At 50.1% G+C, this 25,343-nt stretch overlaps 2 protein-coding genes across 16 annotated transcripts in view; both read left to right on the top strand.

Moving 5' to 3' along the window:
* Cercam (cerebral endothelial cell adhesion molecule) overlaps positions 1 to 2,567 on the top strand; it is a 37,671-nt gene extending 35,104 nt beyond the window's left edge. For all 3 annotated transcript variants that reach the window (XR_010045991.1, XM_063244301.1, XM_063244297.1), the window contains one exon: positions 1,639 to 2,567. Coding sequence is in view for 1 of the 3 variants with exons in the window: in XM_063244301.1 (XP_063100371.1) it covers positions 1,639 to 1,747 (109 nt within the window). In the remaining 2 variants the exon portion in view is untranslated. The remainder of the gene's footprint in view (positions 1 to 1,638) is intronic.
* A 1,104-nt stretch (positions 2,568 to 3,671) lies between these two features.
* Positions 3,672 to 25,343, top strand: part of Odf2 (outer dense fiber of sperm tails 2) — a 34,328-nt gene continuing 12,656 nt past the window's right edge. The window contains exons 1-10 of one of the 13 annotated variants that reach the window (XM_023565429.2): positions 3,711 to 3,863; positions 4,678 to 4,911; positions 6,301 to 6,391; positions 8,137 to 8,262; positions 16,098 to 16,268; positions 17,258 to 17,418; positions 18,000 to 18,129; positions 18,896 to 19,027; positions 22,354 to 22,425; positions 25,260 to 25,331. In XM_023565429.2, coding sequence (XP_023421197.1) covers positions 4,880 to 4,911; positions 6,301 to 6,391; positions 8,137 to 8,262; positions 16,098 to 16,268; positions 17,258 to 17,418; positions 18,000 to 18,129; positions 18,896 to 19,027; positions 22,354 to 22,425; positions 25,260 to 25,331 — 987 coding nt within the window. In that variant the 5' untranslated portion in view covers positions 3,711 to 3,863; positions 4,678 to 4,879. Of the gene's footprint in view, positions 3,864 to 3,970; positions 4,128 to 4,677; positions 4,912 to 6,300; positions 6,392 to 7,709; positions 7,864 to 8,136; positions 8,263 to 16,097; positions 16,269 to 17,257; positions 17,419 to 17,999; positions 18,130 to 18,895; positions 19,028 to 22,353; positions 22,426 to 25,259; positions 25,332 to 25,343 lie in introns of those variants that run through there. The other 12 variants (XM_063244185.1, XM_063244183.1, XM_023565430.2 and 9 more) reach the window with 12 other exon arrangements.

The raw sequence follows: 25,343 nt of genomic DNA, 5'->3' as shown, positions 1-25,343 counted from the left end.
CTCGACTACTAGCAAGACGGGGGGGGGGGGGGGGGGAGGCAAAACAAAACAAAACTGAAAAAGAGGCCAGCCCCACTGTGGAGTGTGGATTCCTTCTCCCCAGGGCAGGGATGTGGCAGTTGCATCAGGCCCTGGAGGAATCCTTCCTGGATGGAAACCAGCACTAATCAGACTCTGGGGCAAGTGGAGAGGCTGGAGCCTGTGCCCCAAGGACCGCAGTACCTCAGGATCATGGTACCCTACGAAGACAGTTGCGTAGGCTGGGGCTAGTGCTGGGCCCACAGCTACTCCTGTGGTTATATCTAAGCAACAATACAAACCCAAGTTTCCTTAGAAAAACAAGCAGGAGGATAAAATCACTGTTTTATCTGAAATAAGCTCTCATTATGTATTCCGGGCTGGCCTTGAACTCAGAGATCCTCCTGTCTCTGCCTGCTGAGTGCTGAGATGACAAGTGTGCAACACCCCTGTTGGCTATAAAATCACTGTTGTTAACATTTTGAGATGATGGGATGGGGCTGTAGTTCAGCACACTTGCCTAGCATGCTCTAGGCCCTGGCACCTTCCATCCCCAGCACCACAAAGAGTCATATGAAATACACCCATGACCTCCCACCCAAAACTCACTTTGACCTGCATTTCTGTCCCCTCTCATGCCCGAACACAATGAACAGGATGGGAACAGGGTGAGGGACATAAAGCCAATGAGAAAGGTGCTACTGTCAATCCTTCAGTTGAACTTGTACCATATACAGGACCAGTCAGACGTTCTGTTCTTCTCAATCATCCATTTGCATACAGGCACAACCCATCAAAAGATGCTGCCCCTGATCCTTCCCTCCTGCCTTTACATGTGGCAGGAAAGCCACTGGAACTTTTTATTTTCCTTAGGCAGTTCTTGCAATTTAATCCAAGCTGGCCTTGAACTCACTATGTAGCCCAGGCTGGCCTCAAACTGGTAGCTACCTTCCTGTCTCAGCCTCCTGAGTGCTGGGATTACAGGCGTGCACCACCACACCCTCCTTGTCTCTAAGGATTTTTTTTTTCCTAGTGCCTCATGTTCATGGAATCTCTAAGAATTTTGAAGGTTGCATCAAAACAAAGGCTTCTCAAATTTTAACCTATAGCAGTGTGACTGCTTGCTTCCCAGAGTGCCATTGCCCTGTAGGAAAAAGTGGCAAAGGCCTGAGGGAAATTCAAGTGTGAATGTGTGTTTCGAATGCCGGAGGGTCTGGATTTGACTAACAGCACCAGTAAAAGACGGAAAAAGTGGTCAATGACATAGGTCAAGAATGATTTCTTGGCCAGGGAGTTAGCTCAGTGGTACAAGTGTGAAGCGTGAGGTTGTGAATTCAATCCCCAGTACCAAAAAAAAAAAAAATTTTTTTTTTTTGCCCAGTGTGGTGGCACACACCTGTAATCCCAGCATTCAGGAGGCTGAGGCAGGAGAATCCCTGTGAATTCCAGGTCAGCCTGGGCTGCATAGTGAGTTCAGGACCTGCCTGGACTACATAGCAAGACCCTGGCTCAAAACAACAACAAAATACACAATGTCCATAAAATTGGACTGGTACTTTTCTTCTAATACTTATACTCAAGGAATGAGGATATGAATTAGGTTCTTTCTTTCTTTTTCAGCACTGGAAATCAAATTCAGGACCTGCTGTATGACAGAGGTGCCATGCTTTTAAACTTCAAATGCGGACTATCTTCAGTTCAGTATTTTCTCATTGCTGAGACAAAATAACTGATATCCTCAGGGTACAGGAGGAAACGTTTATTTCAGCTCACAATTTGTAGAGATTTCAGTCTACAGTCAGCCGGCTGCAAAGCAGGCAGGGTGGCAGAGGGGCAATCATACAGGAGAAGCAGCCCACAGCAGCTCCTGGTCCCTCCATCCGATCCAGAGCACAAGCTTACTGGGTGTTGCCACACACACCTGGAGTGGGACCTTTCTACCCAGAACTATGCTAAACCAACCAGTGGGCTAATTCAGTATTACATACCCTTGATCCCAGTATATCAGATACCCTTAATATCCCAGGAAAGCTCCATCTCTAAGAGCATGAGGCTTTGTCAGACTCTCCAGTATCCCAGGTGCTGCCCCCGCCCCTGTGAGCCATGTTACAACCCCCCATGACAGGCTGACAGCGTTGCATTGCAAGAGGACAGCGGCTCAGCCTCAACGAGCAGCTCAGTTCTGTAGAGCACAACCATGGTGTACAGGAAGGTGGAAGGCCAAGAGGAGTGTCCTCTCCTCCTGCTTGGGCCCCAGCTGGGGTGCTGTGGGTGGGGGCGGTTTGGGTGGTGCAAAGACAGTGGACCAAGATGAACCAAGTGCATGAGCCCGGCCACTAGCTTGTTCCATGGACCCAGTTTTCTAGTTTGGTATCAAAGCGCTTTAGGGGCTGCCCAGGCTCCCCTAAATCAGGAGGATGGAAGACGGGGAGAGGTATGGACACAGATGATCTTTCTGCTGTAGCATGCTTTAGAAAACACATGCACGTCTTAATGAGCACCTGCTTTCAGCCCTACGCATGAATAAATCAAATTTGATATTCCTTGAAGTGGTGTGCTAGTGCTGACCAAGTTTATTTTCTCTAGTGTCGGTTTTGTGAGATGGGCTCGCTATGCAATGTAGCCTAGTCTAGCCTTATCTCACTGTGTCGCCTATACCGGCCTTGATCTCACAGGGATTCTGCTTCACCCTCCCCAGTGCAGCCATGACTGGCGTGCCGCACCATGCCTGGCTACACGTGAGTTTGTCAACTAGTTAGCATTCAGAATAATTTGTGAAATTCACAAAATTGATACTTGTGAAATGTTAATGTTTTAAACATGTTATTTCTTTATTTTATTTTATTTTTCTTTTTATCGGTACCAGGGATGAAACTCACGACCGCCTGCTTGCAAGGCAGGTACTTATGCCGCTGAGCTAAATCCCCAGCCCCTAAACATGTTATTTCTATAACTTCCTTAATGATGGGTCAAAAGATATCACTTCCCCTTTCTTCCCTTTTGCATTAATATATTATGTTTCTTTTTCCTTTTTTAAAAAGTCTTTTTGAGATTTTTGAGGGTCTCCTTGCTATGAGGTTCAGGTTGGCTTGGGTTCACTTTGTAGCCCAGGCTGGTCCTGAACTTGAAAGGATCCTGCTACTCAGCCTCCCAGTGCGCCACCTCTCCCAGCTTTGTATTATCAGTTTCTATTTTTTTTTTTTTTTTATCTTCTTCGTTTTTATCTGTACCAATGATTGAACTCACGACCACACACTTGCAAGGCAGGCACTTATGCCGCTGAGCAAAATCCCCAGCCCCAGTATTCTCAGTTTCTATGTACGACTTTTTCTATGTAAACTTTTTAAGTATACAGATATAGAGTGATCTTTTTTTTAAAATGACGGAAAACGGTCGGGGGCGCAGCTCAGCGGCATTAGCGCCCGCCTGACAAGCGCAAGGTCCTGAGTTCAATTGCTAGTACAAAAAAAAGAAAAAAAAAATGGCGGAAAGGGAAGCAGGTCCTTGATTCGCAGAGCAATACCCAGCAGGTCAGCTGGAGGCGTCGTCCGTCTCCTGGGCGACTATAGCGCGACCCGGAAGTGGGCGGGACGATCAGAGGGGCGGGGCATCTCTGTGACGCCAAGGCCCTGGCCTAATGGCGAAACCCGAAAGGCTCTGGGGGGGGGTTTGAACTGGCCAATGGGCGAGCTGCCGACCGGGTGTCGGAAAAGGAGGCGGAAACGGGGAGGAGCGGCCGCCAGAGCCGGACAGCATCCGCCGCGGCGTCTCCATGGCACGACCCTGGCCGCCGACTTCAACGACTTCCTGAGAAGGCGTTTCTGGGCGCAGCCGTATCGCTCCTGGTGAGAGGCCGCCGCGGGCGAGCGGGACGTGTGGCGCCACGAGCGTCCCAGTCGCGAGGTCGCCGCGCTCCCCGCCCGGGCCTCGCTCGTCGTCCCGGTCCGAATGTGGCCGCGCCCCGCCCCTGGCGCGGGCTTCTTAATCCTGTAACGGGCGGGCGGCGGCTCCCTCCTCTCCCGGCCGGCGGAGCGCCGGGCTCCTCCGCTGCCTTCGGGCAGGCTCGCCTTCTTCTCCATGGGCAGCGGCCGGTGCCCTTCTGTGAGCTGGTGGGTGGCCGGCCCCGCGTTCCTCCCCGGAAGCCGCCCCTCGCCCTGCTAGCCGCGGCGGGGTCAGCTGGACCGCCGCCGCCTCCCCGCTGCCCTGGGCGCTACACCTAGCGTCCTCCCCGCCCCCGCCCCGTCTCCGGGTGTCCGCCGCCAGCGCGGCTTGCCGTCGAGGCCCCTGAATCTAGACCCCCGCGGTCAGGGCCCACCTTGCCTCCTTCCTTCGATTACGATTGGTTCTCCGCGTTGTCTGTTCTCCCGGGAACGCCCCTTCTCCTAGGAGACAGTTGCCCCGGCCCTGCCGGCGAAACGCCTCCAGGTCCCAGCGCGGGTTCCCGCCCCTCGGGGGCGCATTTAGGGCCTAGCGGTTCTCACCTGCCCTCTTCGCCCGCCAGCCAGCCCGCAGGTTTCCCCCTGGTAGCCACCTGCCGGTCCGTCCGTTCTCCTGGGTGGGATCTGGGCCTGGTGGTCCCGTCCCTCCCCACCTGCCTACCGGCAGCGTACCGGCTCCACGCAGGCTGCTCAGCCTCTCCTATCTCCCCCACTTTGGCAGGACAGTTGCTGTGCGACTTGGACAGTAGAGGAGCGCCTCCCAAGTTTTCATCCAACTGCCACCCCCAAAGCTTCCACCCACCTCCCCTCAGAGAGGACGTTTGATGCCAGGCCCCTGAGATTCTCATTGACAAGCCCCTCTGGTCCCTCTGAGCTGAGCCTGCTGACCCAATTGCCCACCTTTGCGGCTTTGATGCCTAGCCATGTCTGCCTCATCCTCAGGCGGCTCCCCCAGGTACTGCCATGTGGGGGGCGCCTCCGCCCTAGGGCAGGGAGAGATAGTCAGGAGCCCCCAGGCCAGGCCTGTTGGAAGCTTCTTCAACTTTTCTCTGTGTGCTGTGGGTTGCGCCCGGCATACTTGGAAGTCACCTTTAAAGGGGAGGAGGAAATAAATGCGCCCACATATCCCAGTTCTGTACCCTGGCTCCTTTACCTGGCACGGGGACAGCTTCCTTGAAACAGACATAAGTCGCCCTTGTCCTAACGGAATAAGTTTGCAGCCCCTTCCTTTTTTTGGAAGCTGAGTGTAAATAAATCATGATAAGATAGGTGAACATGCCCTTAACAGTGTTCCTGGTGTCTGGGTGGTTTGATGGTCTTTCCCAAACGTATTGGCTTTAGTCAATAGATAAGTGTATGTGTGTGGTGGCAGGCTTCTGTCTTCTCAGATTTGGTATTTGGCTAAAGGATTAGGAGGGATTAGAAGGTGTTAAGCAACTTGTGTACTGAAGTGCACTAATAATAATAAAATATTATTTTAGTGGGTTTTTCTTTTTGAAACAGGGTCTTGCTATGTAGTTCAGACTGGCTTTGAACTCACTTAGCCAAGGCCTTTTTGTCCTAAGTGAATATTCAAACCTTAACTTGAGTGATAGTGACTGATGAATTTTTTTTTTTTTTTAATCTGGGGATTGAACCCAAGACCTTCACACTGAGCTATGTCCCCGGTCCTTTTATTTTTAATTTTGGGACAAGGTCTTGCTAAATCACCCAGTTGCCTAGGTTAGGCTCAAACTTATGATCTTCTTGCTTCAGCTTCCCAGAGTACTGGGATTAGAGGCTCGAGTGACCAGGCTCAATTAGTGAATTAGCTTGGTGCCTTCCTGAGTCTTGAAAGATGATTGAATTCTGTCTTTTTTTTTTTTTTTTTTTTTTGGTCTTTTTCTTTTTTATCGGTACTGGGGATCCTACTCACGACCGCTTGCTTGCAAGGCAGGTGCTTATGCCACTGAGCTAAATCTCCAGCCCCTTGAATCCTGTCTTTATGTTAGGCACTTACTGAGCGTTCCTCCCGGGCTTGATCTACTCCAGGTGCTGACTTGGGTGGGGACTGTCAGTTGTCCACATGAGTCCCTTGGCTGCTTCTCAAGTGCAGCATGACAGGATGACAGCCAAGCTTTTCATCCAAAGGTCTTGATCTGTGTAATGGGATGGCAGGGGCCCAGGGAAGCAGTGCAAGTGTCCGATCCCCTTCCTGGGCACTCTCTGCCGGAGCCCCGGGAACTCCAGGCTGCTGCTCCTGGCTGCGATCCCAGCAGCCTGCTTGCAGTGTGTGGTCCCACTGAGTAAGGAATAGGGGGGCCTGGGGTTCCGCTTGTAATCTGGTTCTTGTGCCTGGGTGCAGGTTTCCATCGTGTGGGAAGAACGGAGTAACCAGTCTCACGCAAAAAAAAGTCTTGAGAACACCTTGTGGCCCACCCAGTGTAACTGTGACGGTAGGTGACTTGCATATGGAGGTCCCTTGTCCGGCTTGTGACCCCATCAGAAACACTTATGCTGCCTCAACCCACTCAGCACCCCCTGACCAAGTGATTTATACTGCTCTCTTATGCATGCCCTGCTCTGTCTTGCTGCTGTTTTTTAAATTTTTTTCTTTTTTAATTTGGCCTGTCTTCAGGGAGAAGGTTGTTAAAACATTATCCTTCCAGGTAAACGTTAAAGTTTTTAGAATACAATTTTTTTTTTAAAAAAAAGTGTAAAAAAACTTCAGCCAGATGTCGCTATGCGTACCTCTAATCCCAAACACAGAGGCTGAGGCAGAAGGATCACTGCAAATTTGAGACCAGCCTGGGGTACATAGTAAGTTCAGGGCCAACCTGGACTACAGAGTGAGACCTTAGATCAAAATAAATAAATAAATAAACAACTTATAAGTTGGGCATGGTGGTGCATGCCTGTAATCTTAGTACTCAGGAGGCTTAGGCAGGAAGATTGTCATGAGTTCAAGGCCAACTCTTACTACATGGTTAAGTTGCTGGCCAGCCTGAACTACGTAGTGAGACTCTGTCTTAAAATAACCAGAAAAAGCCAAAGATACAGCTCTGCAACACAGTGTCTGCCTGGCAGGTGTGAGGTCGTGAGTTTGATCCCCGGTACCAAAAAAAACCAACCAGGTTAGAAAAAAAATTTTTTTGAGAAAGAATGAGGTAGCAGCTAGGAGCTGGTGGTGGGTGAGGAATATAGAGCTGGGGTTCTGTCTCATTCATGGATTTTTGGTTTTGTCTCATCCTGGGAATTGAACCCCAGGCTTCCCACACGGTAGGCAAGTACTCAAACGCTGGGCTGCATCCCAGCCCTTCATGATTTCTTTACAATCTGTATAACCTTCTCATCCTCACCCTTTCTGGCTGCTTTCTGTTTCCGGTCCTTTACCTGCCTGCGCTGTGATTGACACTGCCCCATAACCAGTCTCTGTGTGTCCCACACTAATCTGCATGTACTGCTGATTGAGCTCCCTGTGTAGGCTGCTGCCACTTGCCAGCCCAGTACCCTAAATCCAAGGGGAGCTCCCTGCTTCTGGGAAGCTTGGGCAGAGTTTCCACTGAAAGGCCTGCATGCTGGCCTTTCTCTTGCTTGGACCAGGAGTTCCCCAGTGGCTCCGGCTGCCATGTCCATGGGAGCCTGGTGAATGATCTCCAGCCATGGTCCCACCTGCATGCTGTAGTCGGCTCCTGTCCTGCTCGCTTGGTGGCTAGGCTCTAGGACCCCAGAAGCTGTGAGCTCTGTGTTCATGCCCAGTTTACTCATCCACAGATCAGCTTTTTTGTGTTGCCCTCCCCCCGCCTGCCAGAAGTGAGCCATGAAGGACCGCTCTTCAACTCCCCCCTTACATGTTCACGTGGATGAGAACACTCCCGTCCACGTCCACATAAAAAAACTCCCGAAACCAGCAGCAGCCAGCAGCCAGGTAGGAGCACACTGGGGGCCAGGCGACGGCTGTGGCTGAGTTGATTCCTCCCTGGAGCCCAGCCCGCTCGCTTCTGGCTCCAGAGCTTTGGGAGATGTGCACTCTTTTCCGAAGGCCACTAGCCTGCTTGGAAGGTTGGCACCTGTCGTCCTGCAGGGGCCACAGCGACCTCAGTCAGCAGACGCAGCCCTGCAGACTGGGAGGTGATACCACCAAAGTGATCCCACGGCACATGGGAAAGGAGGTGACCCTGTGTCTGTCCCTTCTTCACAGAAATCTCATAAGCGTGGAATGAAAGGGGACACAGTGAATGTGCGACGGAGTGTCCGGGTGAAAACCAAGGTACCTTGGATCCCCCCTGGAAAGTCACCTGCCCGGAATGTGGGATGCAAGTGGGAGGTAGGCTCATTCCTGGTCGGGCTTCCTTCTCCCCGGGTCAGGTTCTGTGGGGCCTCAAACTCCGCACGAGTCAGGGTTGGTCCTCACTCCTGGGCAGCTTTACCACCACATGCCCAAATGAACCCTGAAAGTGTGCATCTCTTCCCAAGTCCTCACTGTACTGCTGTGGGGTGGACCCTGGCATCCCGGAGTGGAGATGACAGTGGCCCCGGGAGAACCGAGTGCTGTCAGGACCTTGGAAGGCGGTGGGGCTGAGCTGGAAGCCAAGGCGACTAGGAGTCTAGAGGCTGAGGGTTGCATGTGTCTGTCACAGTGTGTGAAGTGTAAAGATTAAAGATGTCTGTGTCCCCTCTGGACAAGCGGACGTGTTGCTATCCCTAGATGCCGTCATGACCCCACTTTGAGAGTCACATGGGACTGACTGGGGAATTACTTTCAGTGTTAACAGTTGTAATTGCCGTGAGACGTGGTATGTTTTGTTTTCTTTTTGTTACACCTTGATATATTTTGCCTATCTCCAAACACACCCATTCACAGACCCTATCTTTCCATTTATCCACCCACCTTCCTATTTATCCTGCTGTCCTATCCGTTTGCCATTTATCCTTCCACACTCCTGTGCATCCATCTCGAATCCATCTGTCTGTCTGTTGATCCAGCTGTTCACCCAGCTAGTCTCTTACCCATCCGTCCTCTGTCCCATCCTCCAGCTATGCAGTAATTCATGCGACAAACATCTGCTGAGAGTTGTTCTAGGCCCTCCCCGACTTGGGGGCGATGGCTGCAGATTAGGCCGACTTGCGACCTAGTATTTACTTTCTAATCAGCTGCAGTGAAAGAGTTTAGTAAGACAGGGCTGGCAGGCTTTGGCCAAGTGTGGACAAATCTCGTTTTTGGGCACTGCTATAAAATGATGATTCCTGATGTGTTTTGAAGATGTAGCCTTTTGTTTCTTTATTTTGGTCTTGTGTTTTTGAGGCAGGGTCTTATGTACAGTGCAGGCTGGCCTTAAACTCACTGTATAGCCCAGGGTGGCCTTGAATTTGCAGCTGTCTTTGTGCCTCAGCCTCCTGAGTGCTGGGATTACAGGTGTGTGTTACTCTACTATGCCTGGCTATCTTTTTTTTTTTTTTTAAAGTTCAGTACTGCAGCATAAACTGGCCTTGAACACATGGCAATCCTGCTGACTCAGCCTCCCGAGTGCTGGGATTACAGGCTTGTGCCACCATGCCTGGCTATAGTTTATTACTTTTAAACTTAGAAATCCAAAACAAAAATCATTATTCTGACATTAATAGTTATACCTTATGGTTTTATTTATTTTCTTTTTTGAAACGGGACCTTGCTATGCAGTTCAGGTTGGCCTTGGGCTCACTTGGTATCCCAGGCTGGTCTCAAACTTGCAACCATCCCCTTGCCCTAGCGTCAACTTTTTTTTTTTTTTTTTCCTTTTGGTACTGGGGATCTAACTCATGACCTCATGCTTGCCAGGCAGGCACTTGTGCTCCTGGCCCTACCTTATGGTTTTAACTCCTGATTTACCAGTTTTTCCCTAAAAGCAAAGGGAACACTATGTATGTTACTTTTTTCTTTTCTTTTCTGGTGCTGGGACTTGAACTCAGGACCTTGTGCTTTCCAGGCAGACACTGTGCTGCTGAGTTGTATCCCCAGCCCTGTGTATGTTAGTCTTAGGGGTAAATGGAAAGCATTCTGTCTCATGGAATAAAGCACAAGCCAGGAATGGTAGCTCACACCTATGATCCCACCTACCATTTGAGAAGCTAAGGCAGGAAGATCGCAAAATCAAGTCCTGTCTGGACAATTCAGTACTCTCAAAAAAAAAAAAAAAAAAGGAGAGAGAGAAAGAAAAAGAAATAGGCATAATAAATAGTTTAGTGCGATGGTCTTAGGTTCACTTCCCAATATTAACAAGGAGGGGCATGAGCAGGATTGGAATTTGGGGCGTGGAGTGTAATTCATTGGTAGTGCTTGTACTTAGTATGTGGTAGTCCCCACATTCAATTCCCAGTAGTAGTACCCCTTCCAAAAAAAGGACTCAAAATGAAAATGTTTTCTGCAATTTTTTGGTTATTTTGGCCATCCTTTTGAGACAGGATCTCCTATGCAGTTCAAGCTGGCCTTGAATTCACTTTATAACCCAGGCTGGCCTAAAACTCACAGGCGTCCTCCTGCCTCAGCCTCCCAGTGCTGGGATTATAGGCATATGCCACCATGCCTGGCTGTTTTGCATGTTTTAGTAAGTTATCCTTACTAGCAATTATTGAAATGTAAATTTTAAGCGTTAGTATTTATTGTAGAAGAAACAAGGCCAAGTGTGGTGGTGCACATCTATATAAATTACCTGTACAAATCCCAGCACTCAGAGGCTGAGGCAGGAGGATTCCTGCGAGTTCGAGGCCATCCTGGGCTACACAGTGAACTCAAGGCCAGTCTGAACTGCATAGTGAAACTCTCTCAAAAAGACAAAAGAAAAGAATGAACTGTCAGTTTTACTGAAAAAGGTTAGGTTTTTTTTTTTTCTCCCCTGAGACAGGGTCTGTTAGGTAGCCCAGGCTGGCCTTGAACTTACCGGTGTCCTTTGTAAATTCTACCTCAGCCTCCCCAGTGCTGGAATTACAGGTGTGTGCCACTCGCCTGCCCACTTTAGAGATTTTCGATGGACTGTGAAGCTGATTTGGCTGTTCTGGAGGTGTTTACCTCATCTGACAGCATCTGTCCAAATGGTGATTCTGTAGGTTTATATTGAGAATTTATCCTAGAAGTACTGCAGAAGAGTACTGGAGTTTCTTTTGTCTCACGCTTTTTTAGGGGGTTTGGTTTTTTTTTTTGAGTCACAGTCTTGCTTGTAGCCTAGGCTGGCCTTCAACTCACAGTGATCCTCCCGCTTTAGCTTCCTGAGTGCTAGAATTACAGGTGTGGGATACCACACCTGGATAGCAGAGTGTGTTTTATAATTAAAAGTAAAGAAGTGAAAAGATTGGTAGTTTTCAAGTGTGTATCAAAGAGATGCTGCTCTGAAAATTGACCTTGAGCCAGGCATGAGTTCAAGACCAGCTTGGACTACATAGTGAATTCAAAGCTGCCTGAACTACATAGGGAGACCCTGTCTCAAGAAAAAGAAATTGACTTTCAAAGTGATGGTGGTGCATGCCTGTAATCCTAGCTGTAACTGGCTAAGTTAGGAAGATCCAATGTTCGAGGACACAGAAGCTGAGAAAAGGAGCATTACGAGTTTGTGTCCAGTCTGCGCAACCTACTGCCTAGACTATGGAGCATATCACTGCCTCAAAAAAAAAAAAGTCTATAAAAAAGGTTTAAGCTGGGGATTTAGCTCAGTGGCATAAGCACAAAGACATGAGTTCGATCCCCAGCACCAAAAAAAAGTCTACAAAAAAGGCCTGAAGACACCGCTTGATGGGAGGCCTGGGCTCTCTCCCCAGGTCCACAAAGCAGGCATTGACTTTACACTGACATGGGTTGCAGGAATCACATCCCCCTCATTTTCCCACCCCAGGCTCAATGCTGACCCCAATTCTATGGCCACAGAATCCTGGAGGCCGAGGGTCCCTGATAGGTGATGGTCCAGGTGCTCAGCTGCAACCTCAAGTGGTATCTGTCACCCCTACTTCCCTCTCTGCTGTTTGCCACTTGCTGGGGCCACCTGGGAAGCCCTCATCTGACCCTTTCCCTTAGTGACACGGGAGGAAGGGGGGTGGCTAGGAGGTGGATGTTGGCAGCAGAGCAGAACAGAGATGGAGTTCCCATGTGCCTGTGGGACTCTGATCACTTTACTCAGTGGAGCTGAGGCTTGAATGGGGCCTTTGTGCTGGCCTGCATCCCAGCCCTTTATTTATTTTTATTTATTTATTTATTTACTTATTTTGGTGCTGGAAATTGAACTCAGGATCTTGTGCTTGCCAGGCAGCACTTACGCCACTGAGCCATATCCAGGCTTGCTTGCTTGCTTTGTTTTTTGTGATACTGGGAATCGAACATAGCTTTGTGCTTGCCAGGAAGGCGCTCATACCACTGAGCTAAATCCCCAGCCCCAGTCTTTGTTTTTAATTTTTTTTTTTTAATCTTTCTCCTTTTTATCAGTACTGGGGATCGAACTCACGACTGCCTGCTTGCAAGACAGGCGTTTACGCCACTGAGCTAAATCCCTAGCCTCTGTTTTTAGTTTTTTAATTTTTAATTTATTTTTAAATTTTGAGACAGTGTCTTGCTAAGTTACAAAGTCTAGCCCAGGCTAGACTCAGACTTGTGATCCTTTTGCCTCAACCTCTTCAAGTGCTGACATGACAATGGTGGGCACTGTGCTAGGCCAGGGGGACTTCTAGTTTATATTTTTGTACTATGCAGTTTAGGCTGTTGTCGATGTCGCTCCCGGCCGGCAGGAAAGACACACGACAAGGTCTGGCGGTGGTCAGGCTTTTCTTTATTCTCTCCTTATACAGTCTGCCCCGAAGCCTCTACCGGTCCGCTCTCCGCGGCTCCTTCCGTGCTTCAGTCTGCCCCGAAGCCTCTACCGGTCCGCTCCCCGCAGCTCCTTGCGTGCTTCAGTCTCTCTCGGGGGTGGAGGCACTGGCTATATATAGGATTAATAGCTAGGCAGACTACCCTGTGAGGCGGGAACTTAGTGGGGTGATAAGAAACAGGTGCCACACAGGCGGGCTCGATGAGAGGGGTAATCTAGCTCAGGCTTTTGTACTTTCCCACAGGCCTCGCAATCACCGCGTCTGATGACTTGACAGTGCCACGGCTCCCAACATCTCCCCCTATTTTATTTTAAATGATGGCTACGCGCATCGCAGCCCGTCCTGGATAGAGTGCAGAGGCCTATGCCCCGAACTGAGGCCCACCGTAGGCCCTTAGCGTAGACCCTGGTCGGCCGTCCCAGGGTCCACCAAGGCCCTGAGGCCCTCGTCCTTTTTTCTAGGGCCAGGAATGAACCGGACGGAACCTGGTTGCACATAGGCATGCACTCATTTCTCTCCATGAATCCCCTCGGAGAGAAATTTATCTAACAATCCAGCGGCTTTCGAGCGGAACGGGGTAGGGCCTGGCTTAGGTTGAGTCGTGCTGGGGAGGCACGCTCTTACCCGTCATTGACTCACCCACCCTGCTACATGTTGTTGTCTAGGGAGGAGAATGTGGGAAGCCTGTCACTTTTAAACGCGGTCGTAGGCCATGCGAGCGAGCCATGCGTATACAAGGGTAGCACATAGGGGAGCAAGCCGTTCCAGGCCCCCAAAAAGGGATTGTCCTGCAGTTCTTTTAGGGCTCATCTTGTTGTTGGGTCTGCTTTTGGCCTCTGGTGGAACAGGCCTGATCTTCAGTCGAGGGACTTGTCGCGTCAACCTCTCTGGGACCCACATTGGTTCTCGTCCCGATTCCTGCGGAAAGACACAAACCGCGCCTCGGCTTCCTCTTTTGTATCTCTGCCCTCCTTGACGGACCCTTCTCGGGAGCTTCCTCACTGTGCCTGTTCAAACACCTCGCGTACTTCTACAAGTTCTTGAGAGCTCCCCCCGTAACTACCCTCACTCTTTAGGCACGCGTGTATCATTTCCCACAATGGACGAGCAGAGACTGAAGCTCTACCCTCCCGTTCTGCTAGGGAAAGGTCTCTGCCCAACTTTTCCCAGGAGGGCAGGTTTACATGCCCTGTAGGCAGAAACCAGGGAGCAAAGCTGTCAATCTCTGCAAGGAAATTTTCTAAAGTCTTACGCCCCACCTTGAGGTCCTTGGACTTTAGGAGTCTCCGAAGGACCAACACCAAGGCTGTGTATCTTTACTTGGCATGTTTCCCATTTTTAATATATCTTCTGTTATTTTTACTTCTATGTTTATGTTTTACACTCTTTTATTACCTTAAGTTCTGGTGTTATGTTTCATACTCACCGCGTGAGGCCCAAGAAACCCGCCACTTACGCGTGAGGTTGAGAGGAGTCTACAAACCCTGTAGGTGCGCGCCACCCAGGGCCCAGGCTTATCCTCTACTCACCTGTCCTGCAGCTGCAGCACTGTGTAGGAGAATGCAGTCCACCGCCGCGTCTCGGGGTTGATCAATCCCCGTACGGGCCACCAAATGTCGATGTCGCTCCCGGCCGGCAGGAAAGACACACGACAAGGTCTGGCGGTGGTCAGGCTTTTCTTTATTCTCTCCTTATACAGTCTGCCCCGAAGCCTCTACCGGTCCGCTCTCCGCGGCTCCTTCCGTGCTTCAGTCTGCCCCGAAGCCTCTACCGGTCCGCTCCCCGCGGCTCCTTTTGTGCTTCAGTCTCTCCCGAAGCCTCTACCGGTCCGCTCCCCGCGGCTCCTTGCGTGCTTCAGTCTCTCTCGGGGGTGGAGGCACTGGCTATATATAGGATTAATAGCTAGGCAGACTACCCTGTGAGGCGGGAACTTAGTGGGGTGATAAGAAACAGGTGCCACACAGGCGGGCTCGATGAGAGGGGTAATCTAGCTCAGGCTTTTGTACTTTCCCACAGGCCTCGCAATCACCGCGTCTGATGACTTGACAGTGCCACGGCTCCCAACAGGCTGTCTTTGAGCTTACTTTATAGTCCAGGCTGATCTCAAACTTGCTATGTCTTCCTGCCTCAGCCTCCTAAGTGCTGGGATTACAGTTGTGCACCATGCCTGGCTCTATTTTGTCTTTCTGAGACAGGGTCTCACTATGCAATTCCGGCTGGTTTTGAGCTCACTTTGTAGCCCAGGCTGGTCTCAAATTTTTAGTGATCCTCCTGCCTCCACCTCCCGAGTGTTAGGATTACACGCATGAACCACCATGGCCCACTGGGGACTGGTGGGTTTTGGGAACCTAGATCCTTGGGCGTGCAAGGCATACTAAGACAAAATTTTTGGCCCTTGTTAGATGTGTATTTTGTATTTTTTTATTTTTTTGTACCAGGGATCTAATTCACGACCTTGAGTTTGCCAGGCAGGCACTTATGCTGCTGAGTTAAATCCAGCCATACTGTGTATTTTTTAAATGCCACCTAGTATATAAAACTATCTCAAACAAATGTAGATTTTTTTCTTTTGTCATTTATTAAAAGTTGTCAGCTATTGAAACTTTTGTTGGTTATTAAAAGTGATCTGTTTTCATGACAGAAATTTTAAGAGGCTGCAAAGTAAACAATCATGAGTTGAATTCACTGTAACTATCACCTGTAAGTCACGCCTGGCCGCTGTCACATGGTAACGATTTCATTCACTAGGAGCATGTGCTGCTGGACGAAAGTCATGAACTGAGTGTCCCATCACCACCCATCCTTGTCTCCCTGGAATCTGCCTCTCCCTAGCACCTTCCTATGCCCTGTTCCTATCACTGCCCTGTTACCCCTACAAGCCTTCACTGCCCTGGCTGCTGTATTAGAACCTTGTCTTTGCCTGCTTTTGTCGTTGTGGTTACTGTACCAGAGCTTAAGCCCTGGACCTTCACACTGAGCCACACCCCGGCCCTTTTTTATTTGGAAACAGAGCCTGGCAAAGTCCCTGAGTAGCCCGGGCTGGCTTGGACCCCTTGGGGAGGTGTAGACTCCTCCTCTGAGCCTCCTGGATAGCTAGACCCATGGCATCAGCACCCAGCTGTCTGTGCCTTAATCACTTTAACCCAAGCCTCTCCTCCCTGGTAGAACTTCAGCAAAGATGTCCTTTAGATACGGCAGGTGGGCAGCACTGGTTGCCGGGTGTGGAGCAGTGTCGTCCCGGGTGGTGGCTGTGGAGCTGGGTCAGCTTTTCAGCTATCACTATGGCCCAGCAGCTGCGTGTAGTGGGCTCACATGGCTCTCTCTCCTCTACCCCAGAATCCACCTCATTGCCTAGAAATCACACCTCCCTCTTCAGAAAAGCTAGTGTCGGTCATGCGCTTAAGTGACCTCTCAACAGAGGACGACGACTCTGGTCACTGTAAAATGAACCACTACGATAAGAAGATCGATAGTCTAATGAACGCAGTTGGTTGTCTCAAGTCTGAGGTAAGGAAGCTGGGAGCCAGAAGGCGGTGCCCGCGGCTGGGACAGCCTAGGGGATTCTGCCAGCCAGATCCCTCAGCTCATCCTGCTCTGGGGACCTCCTGTCTTCTCAGCAGTCTGGAGGGAGCTGGAGCAGGCTGGGTCCTCCACACTGAGAAGGTCCTGAACGTGTGGCCCAGTTGACTTTGATGACAGGAAGTAGTGCTGCTGGTGTTCGTGTCCCTATTGTACGGGTTACTAGCAAGCGAGGGCCTGGCTTGGGGTTTTATCAAACACCTAACTAAAGCAGAGCCCTAAAGAAACAATTTTGTCCTCATGTGTAAGTTGTCCCTAGGGAGGGACACTAGAGTGGAACTACAGATAAGGCCTGAAAGTCCAGAGTCTCTGAGAGGAAGTTGCTGGACCTGGCATGATTATTATTATTATTTTGTCTTTTTGAGGCAGTGTCTCACTATGCAGTTCAGGCTGGCCTTGAGCTCACTTTGTAGCCCAGGCTGGTCTTAAACTTGAAAAGATCCTCCCTCCTGCCTCAGCCTCCCAAGTGCTGGGATTACAGGTGTGTACCACCATACCCAACTAGGGCTGACATTGAAGTACATATCCCGAGGGCCAAGGGACCCTATGTCTTTAATCCTTTATCCTGTCCTCGGGATCCTGGGGTCCTCCTGCAAAACCTGGGACTGCCCACCTGGCCAGAGAGCCTCCTGACACCATGGCCCTGGCAAACCAATGGTGCCACTTAACTGTGTCCCCAGCCAGGCTCTCTACATGCAGTTTCCTCATCTATGCAATATGGAGAGGAGGAGGAAGTCTCTCCTTAGGGAGTCTGTGTTTGTCCCTTGTCACCAAAACTATGTCCGCAAAGCCCCTGTGGCCTAGCACAGGCAGCTACCACTGCTTCTACCTGAGACGCTACTTGCATCTTGTGCTGGGGCCTGGCACAAGACAGAGGACAGCACCCGACTGTGGCCCTGCCCACATGCCCTTGCCAGGTCAGGATGCAGAAGGGCGAGCGGCAGATGGCTAAGAAGTTCCTGGAGGAGCGCAAGGAGGAGCTGGAGGAGGTGGCCCACGAACTGGCCGAGACAGAACACGAGAACACGGTGCTGAGGCACAACATCGAGCGCATCCAGGAAGAGAAGGACTATACCGTGTGAGGCCCCACCCTGCCCAAACCTGGGGAGCCCGGCCTGGTGACTGTCCCCATCTTCTGCACTTGCGCTGTGCACTGAGAGGGAGGCCCATGATAGAGAAGAAACTTCAAAAAAATGACATCCATGGGGAGCCCCATAGGGTGGCAGCAGGTTAGGCACCGGGGAGGCAAGGAAGGAAGCCCTGGTGAAGGCTGCAAGATGGGATGGCGTTGCCCAGAAGAGATGGGAGGCAGGCTGCTGCCTGGACATAGGACAGTGTTTAGCAGCAACTAGGGGGCAGGGTGTGAAGGGTGGCCAGGCATGGCTCCAGTGTGGAAAGTGGGGCCCAGGGCTGGCATCGCAGCTCCTGCGGAAAGCATCACCACGGAAGTGCCTATGGGTGGTACACAGAGCCCCTTGTGGTTGGGGGCTGCTCACTCTGGGTGAAGGCAGGCGCCACCTCCAGTGGAGCCACCCCTCCCCCACCGCCCCTGGCCAAGGGGCCCGAGGGAGCCTCACGGGGCCATTGTGAGGTGAGCGCCCGGAGCTCTGGCCGCCGCAGGGCCTTCCTGGGCTCACGGAGCCCCACCTGTGTGCCCAGGCTTCAGAAGAAGCACCTCCAGCAGGAGAAGGAGTGCCTCATGTCAAAGCTGGTGGAGGCGGAAATGGACGGAGCCGCCGCCGCCAAGCAGGTCATGGCCCTGAAGGACACCATCGGGAAACTTAGGACGGTAAGTGGGGAGTAGGGGGGGGCGGGGCAGCAGGACCCAGCCCAGCCTGGTGGGGGGAGCTGCAGGTCGGGCGGGGCCTTTGTGCAGTCATCAGGCTGACTGTGACATCCTCCACCCCTGGCCCCCACTCACTGCCTGGGCCCTGACCCTTGAAGATGAGCTCTGCTGGCCCAGGCCTCTGAGGAGGACCTCATCATGGGTTGTCTAGCATCGCTGTGAGTCCAAGAATGTGGTCGAGTCCTGCCAGTGTCTGCCACCAGGTGCCGATGTCCTCCTTTCCTTGAAGCCAGCCAGATTCCCACACTCCGCTGTCTCCCACACTCGGCTCTTTTTCACTCTTCTTTCTTTTTTGCTGTGTTTTAGTTTTTTGAGACAAGGTCTTTTTTTTTTTTTTTTTTTTTTTTGTCTTTTTCATTTTTTATCGGTACCGGGGATTGAACTCACAACCGCCTGCTTGCAAGGCAGGTGCTTATGCCACTGAGCTAAATCCCCAGCCCCGAGACAGGGTCTTACTATGTAGTTCAAACTAGCCTCACACTCACTGTAACCCAGGCTGTCCGCAAATTCACTGAGATCCTCCTGCCTCAGCCTCCTCAGTGCTGGGATTACAGCCCCTTTCTCTGGTACTCAACTGGCTGGGCCCCTGTCCACCTCTCAGGGCTGCCACCTTTGGGAAGCCCTTGACCCCTCCTGGGTCAGCCCTCCTCCCAGGGCTTCCCCAGGGTCCCTCTGGCACCCTGTGAGCCAAGCCCTGTGTATATTCCAGGAAAAACAAATGACTTGCACGGACATTAACACGCTGACGAGGCAGAAGGAACTTCTCCTGCAGAAGCTGAGCACGTTCGAGGAGACCAACCGCACCCTCCGAGACCTGCTGCGGGAACAGCACTGCAGGGAGGTGAGTATCCGCCCCAGCTCCCTGGCGCTGCCCGCTGGGCTCTGCAAGACCATGCTGCGGTCTGCATGTGTGTGACCCATCAGCTGGACCCAGCTGGAGTGGTCAGGGTGCTGTGTGTGATCACCAGATGCTCTGCTACTGCCGGACTGTGACCCAGCTCTCAGAAACATACTCCGGGTCACGGGTAGTTCTTTAACTAGTGGCTTCAGTTTCTGTCCACTTACTTTATTTATTACAAGGAGGCTGGGGACCAAAGCTAGGGGCACTTTGCCGCTGAGCTACATCCTCTGCCCTTTCAATTTTTTATCTTGAGGCAGGGTCTCACTGAGTTGCTAAGTTGTCCAAGCTAGGTTCAAATTTGTCATCCTCCTGCCTTGGCCTCTCAGAGTGCTGGATTAGAGGCATGTGCCTAGCTGAGACCATCATTTTTGTTTGTAAAGCCCTAGATTTATTTATTTAATTTATTTATTTTTGTCTTTTAGAGACAAGGTTTCCCTCTGCTGTTCAGAATGGCTTGAACCCACTTTGCAGCCCAGGTTGACCTCAGACTCACAGGGATCCTCCTGCCTCAGTTTCTAAGTGCTGGGCCTCCTGAGTGCTGGGATTATAGGCATCCCCACCATGCCCTGCCAACCTTAGATTTTTTTAAAGAATTTTCACCACTCGGTTCAGTTTTACCAATGTAGCACACTGTGTTTATCCCTTTTCCTGACTTGCTTGTGTTTATCCCTTTTCCTGACTCGATTCGCAGTTTGCAAGCAGTGCTCACGTATACTTACGGTGTACTTGAGGAGTTTCAGAATATTTTCTTTATTTTTTGTCTTTTTCATTTTTATCAGTACCAGGAATCGAACTCACGACCGCTTGCTTGCAAGGCAGGTGCTTATGCCGCAGAGCTAAATCCCCAGCCCCCAGAATATTTTCTAATAATTTTGGTAGTTACGGCCCAATTCTTCCCTACATGTTTTATTTCTGGCTCAGTGACCTCAAGGAAGTAGTTCTTACCTCTCTAGGCCTCACTTTCCCCCCTTTTAAAATGGGCACAGTGTCTCCCACATAGGTTGTGCGAGGAGCCGAGAGGATGTGGCATTCCCCTGCTTCAGCTTCCCGCACTTGGCACTGTATTCAGCTGGCTGAGGCTTTTGTCTGCACTCTCTCTCTTTGTCAGTTCTTTGGTCCCCAAAAACTGGGATCCAAGAGCCAGTTTTTCTTGATTTGTGAGCTGGACCTGTGGGACTGAGAGGGAGAAGACTCCACCTCCCTCCTTGGAGGGGCATCTTGTCCAAGTGCAAGGGAGGAGGGCTGGGATATCCCCAGAATAGCACCCCCATGGAAAGGGAGAGGAGTCCAGGTGCCTGGCAGACAAGTGAGCTGCCATGCCCAAGTGATAGCTGGGGAGCGCCAGGCGAGCTTCGGGTGCCGTGTTGCCCATGACCTTGACTGCACTCCAGGCTGGTGAGGGTAAGTGGCCAGGACCAAGTGTCCTGCCTGTGTGGCGTGAGCTCCTGCAGGCTCTGGAGGAGCACTGCAGCCACAGCCACAGTCACAGCCCCTCCGATCCTGCACCCGCTTTTCCGTGCCCACCTAGGGGAACAACTTATTCCTGCCTGGTGCTGTCCACTGCTTCGCATCGTATAGTTTCAAAACCTGGGCATAGCCTCCTTGCCCAGATTGTGGGAAGAAGGTAAAATTGCCATGGCAGGCTGCTGTGGTGGTGGTGGTGGTGGTGGATGCCTGAGATCCCACCACTCAGGAGGCTGAGGCAGGAGAATCGCTTTGAGCTCAAGGCCAGCCTGAACTACATAATGAGACCCTGTCTCAAAAAGCCAAAGTAAAAGAATAAAAAGTAGTTGGAGAAGAACCAAGTTGGCACTATATTTGGAGCAGTAGCTTCCTAATAAGAGGAGGTTTAAAATACCTTCTGCTGTTACCTTAAGACCATATTAGTGCTGAAAGGTACAACGGCTGCCTGAACTGGCGAGCATCATTCATGGTTTGAGGGTTTAACATCTGTTGCAGTTAATTCTTTTGGAGTGGGGTACTGTTCTGTTCTACCCATCTTGTGTTTTTTATATCTTTTTTTTTTTTTTTTTGGTCTTTTTCCTTTTTATCTGTACTGGGAATTGAACTCAGGACTGCCTGCTTGCAAGGCAGGCGCTTATGCCGCTGAGCTAAATCCCCAGCCCCCCCATCTTGTGTTTTGTTTTGTTGGGTTTGAGACAGGGCCTTGCTGTGTAGCTCAGGCCAGCCTCATACTAGCCACAGTCCTCTGCCTTCAACATCCCAGGTACAGGATTCCAGGCGTGCACCCCCCCCCCCTTTTTTTGTCTTTTTCAAGACAGGGTCTCACCATGTAGATCTAGCTGGTCTTGAGCTCACTTTGTAGCCCAGGCTGGTCTCAAACTTGCAAACAATTCTCCTGCCTCAGCCTCCCCAGTACTGCAGGCATGCGCCATCATCCTACCTATCTTGTAATCACCTGTTCACTATCTTGTTAAGTATCATGAGTATAGTAAATGGTAGAGCCAGAATCAAACCCCAGCCTTATAGTGTGACATTTGAATGTCCCCTAAGGACTACATGTGAAATGTTGAAGGCCTGGTCCCCAGTCTGCAGTGTTGTTGGGAGAAAGCAGAGAGGTGGGTGGTGGGACCTAGCAGAAGGAAATTAGGGCACTGGGGGTGCCCTTGAAGAGGATCCCCTTGATGAATTGTATGGCATCCAAATTTATACCTCAGTGAAACTGTTTTAAAAAAAAATCAGTTGCAAGGAATGCCGCATGTCTGTAATCCCAGCACTCGGAGGCTGAGGCAGGAGGATTGCTGTGAGTTGAAGGCCAGCCTGGGTGGGCCACAAAGTGAGTTCAAAACCAGCCTGGACCTGTGTAGCAAAACCCTGTCTCAGAAAGACACTCTCCCAAAATGTATTGCAAGTACCAAGCTTAGAGGTGACAGCGTACACCTATAATCCCAGGATTTGGGAGGCTGAAGCAGGTAGATTGCCATGAGTTCAAGGCCAGCAAGGCACACCTAGCAAGACCTTGTCTCAAAAAGTAATCCAAAAATCAGCTGCAAGTAAAACTGCAAAAAAACAAGTTCTAACACAGAAATAGTGTACGATGTGGTATTTGGGGAGCTGCACCTGCCTCCCTTTCAGAGGGAAGGGCCCTTCCTGAACTGTTAGCCAGGGGTGAGGTGTCCCGGAAACCTGCTGTTGTGCAAGTAAAGAATGGTTCATTTACTGCTTTTAGACTCTGTAAGGTGGGACCTGGGGCTGCGGTTGGTTTCTGGTTGGTTTCTCGAGGTGACTCTTCCTGCTTCCTCCAGGACGCTGAAAGGCTCATGGAGCAACAAGGAGCCCTGCTGAAACGGCTGGCGGAGGCGGACTCCGAGAAAGCGGTAACGCAGCGCCCCCTGCTGGGCACCAGGGGACTGAGGAGGGCGGAGCACTGCAGTCCCTGCCTGCTCTGGCGCTGCTGTGGGTGGGCTTTCCTGAGTGAGTTCTCCTGTCTGCTCTTCTATGCGAGTCTGATTGACCACACGGGAGTGGCTGGAAGGAAGGATGATGGATGTGTGAGCCATCAGACTCTGCGCATCCTGCGTTTTCCAGGCGGGGCCACAGGTGCAGAGTTTTATCCCTAGGTTCCATCGCCTGCCAAGAAAAAATCAAACCTGGATTTCCAGATTTGTATTGTAGATTCTAAACCGGCAAAAAGCACACAGGGAGGGCAGGGCGTGGTGGCCCAGCCTATAATCACAGCATTCAAGAGGCTGAGGCTGGAGGATTGTCATGAGTTCAAGGCCAGCCTGGGCTGCATAGTGAAACTGTCTCAAAAAGATAAAACCAACCAAACAAAAACAAAATCCAAGGAGAGAAAATGTGCGTACCTTTTTCCTCAATAATTGGAAGTGTAAGATGGCTGCACACAGTGGTGCGTGCCTGTAACCCCAGCACTTGGAAGGGGAGTTTGAGGTCAGCTTGGGCTGCAAAGTGAGTTCAAGGCTGCCTGAATGATATAAGACCCTGTCTCAAAAAAAAGACAAAACAACAGCAACAAAAACCATATTCCAACAGTTGAGTCTTTCTGAAGCCAGAATGTTCCATGAACAGTGAAGTCTTTTTTTTTTTTTTTTTTTTGGGTACTAGGGATCAAAATCACAACCTTGAGTTTGCCAAGTTGGTGCTTATGCTGCTGAGCTAAATTCCTGACCCTGAAGTGGTTTTTGTGTGTGTGTGACTCTGGTGTACAGTAGTTCAGGCCAGCCTTAAATTTACTATGTAGACCAGGCTGGCCTTGAACTCATGGCAATCCTCCTGCCTCAGCCTTCTAAGTGCTAGTATTACAGGTATGAACCATGCCCCTGGCTGATGCTTAACCTAGTTATGCAAAGATTGAAATTTATTTGAATTTTTGCCCAAAATTCATGTTACCTAGAAAAATTCAAACAAGAATATGAATAAATGCATTTCATCGTGTTCCATGTTACTGGCTTTCCAAAAATGAATCACTGAGCTTTGAAGGGTTAAGTTCCATAGAATGGTAGTTAGTGGATCCACCTGGAAGGCTGAGACTATAAGGGGATCTTTTTTTTATTTTTTTATTTTTTTGATCTTCAATTTGAGCCCAGCCTGGGCAGTTGAGCAACTTCAGATCTTATCTCAAAATGTAGAAAATATAGGACCGGGGCTATAACTCAGTGGCACAGCAGGGTCCTGAGTTCAATTCCTGGTATCAAAAAAAGGAAAAAGGACAGAGGGTTTGTAACTTAGCTGGAAGTCCTTAGGTTCAACCCCCAGTACCATAAACAAACAAAAACTTACACTGGAAAACAAGGAGGTTGAAAGACGGTGGTGACACCACCAACCCTGGATTTTCTGATTGGGGGCCGTGTTGTGGTACAGCAGTGCATTGAAGCTCTGTACTTTAAAAAAATGTAGAGAATCTGCTCACATTCAGTAAACATGGTATGACGTTACTGTGGATTGCAAAACAAAATAGGCTTATTTTATTTTTATTTTTTATATTTTGGCCCCAGGGATCAAACTTAATGACCTTGTGCTTGGGGTGCTCGTACTGCTAAGCTAAATCCCCAGCCCCAAATCAGATTTTTATTAGCCCATGTTTCTAGGAAGAGTTGATTATGTTCATCATTGGGGATAGCACATCTTAATTTGTTTTACTGAAATACACCTGAGTTTGAATGACTTTGAACAGTGGTTACACATAGGTAAGAAGGTTATGCGGAGTCTTTAGAGCTCTTTTTTGTGTTTTTCCCAATGTGTTCCGCAATTAACATTACTTTTTCTCAATTATAAAATAGATGTACGTTATTTTATTTTATTTATTTGTTTTTTTGGTACTGGGGATTGAACTCACAACTGCACACTTGCAAGGCAGGTGCTTATGCTGCTGAGCAAATCTCCAGCCCCATGTACTTTTTTTTTTTTTTTTTTTTTGTCTTTTTCTTTTTTATCAGTACCAGGGATCAAACTCAAGACCACACTTGCAAGGCAGGCACTTATGCAGCTGAGCTAAATCCCTACCTCCCCATGTACATTAATTTAAAAACATTTGGGGCTGGGGTTTTAGCTCATCACTGTAAGCACCTACCTAGCAAGCATGAGGTCATGAGGTCATTTTTTTTTTGTTTTGGTACCAGGGATTGAATCTAAGGCCTTTGCACTGAGCTGTATCCCAAATCCTTTTCTTCATTTTTAGTTTTTTATTTTTTTGGTATGGGGGCTCGAATTTACGACCTTGCACTTGAGGGACAGGTGCTTACACCACTGAGCTAAATCCCCAGCCCCTTTTTCTTCTTTTTTTAATTTTTCAGACAGGATCTCACCAAGATACTTAAGTTGCCCAGGCTGGGCTCGAACTCGTGATCCTTCTGCCTCAGCCTCCCAGAGTACTGGGATTACAAGTGTGCACCATCATACCCCATAGAAATTCTTAGAGGTCTTATCTTATGCTTTACTTGTGTGCAGTACTGGGGATCAAATCAGGGCTTGGGCATGCTAGGCACCCACTATAGCACTGAGCTACAGTCATCCAGCCCTTATTTTTGGAAAAAATGTAATCCAGATGTTAGGTACTTCTGACTAGGGTCTCAGTGACAGGGGCCAGTGGCTCTCTGTACGTTTGGCCCAGTGGCCAGGTTCTCAGTCCTCTCCTTCCTGGGTCGAGCCCTCTGCCTGTCCCCGGGGTGCATGACGGTCTGTTTTCTCGCAGCGGCTGCTGTTACTGCTGCAGGACAAGGACAAGGAGGTGGAAGAGCTCCTGCAGGAGATACAGTGTGAAAAGGTACTGCGCCAG

Source organism: Cavia porcellus, unplaced genomic scaffold, assembly GCF_034190915.1.
Source record: "Cavia porcellus strain 051 isolate PalLab524CR breed Dunkin Hartley unplaced genomic scaffold, mCavPor4.1 scaffold_49, whole genome shotgun sequence".
Classification (NCBI taxonomy): Eukaryota; Metazoa; Chordata; class Mammalia; order Rodentia; family Caviidae; genus Cavia; species Cavia porcellus.
The sequence above is the reverse complement of the archived record's forward strand: the minus strand, read 5'-3'. Positions and strand labels throughout refer to the sequence as shown.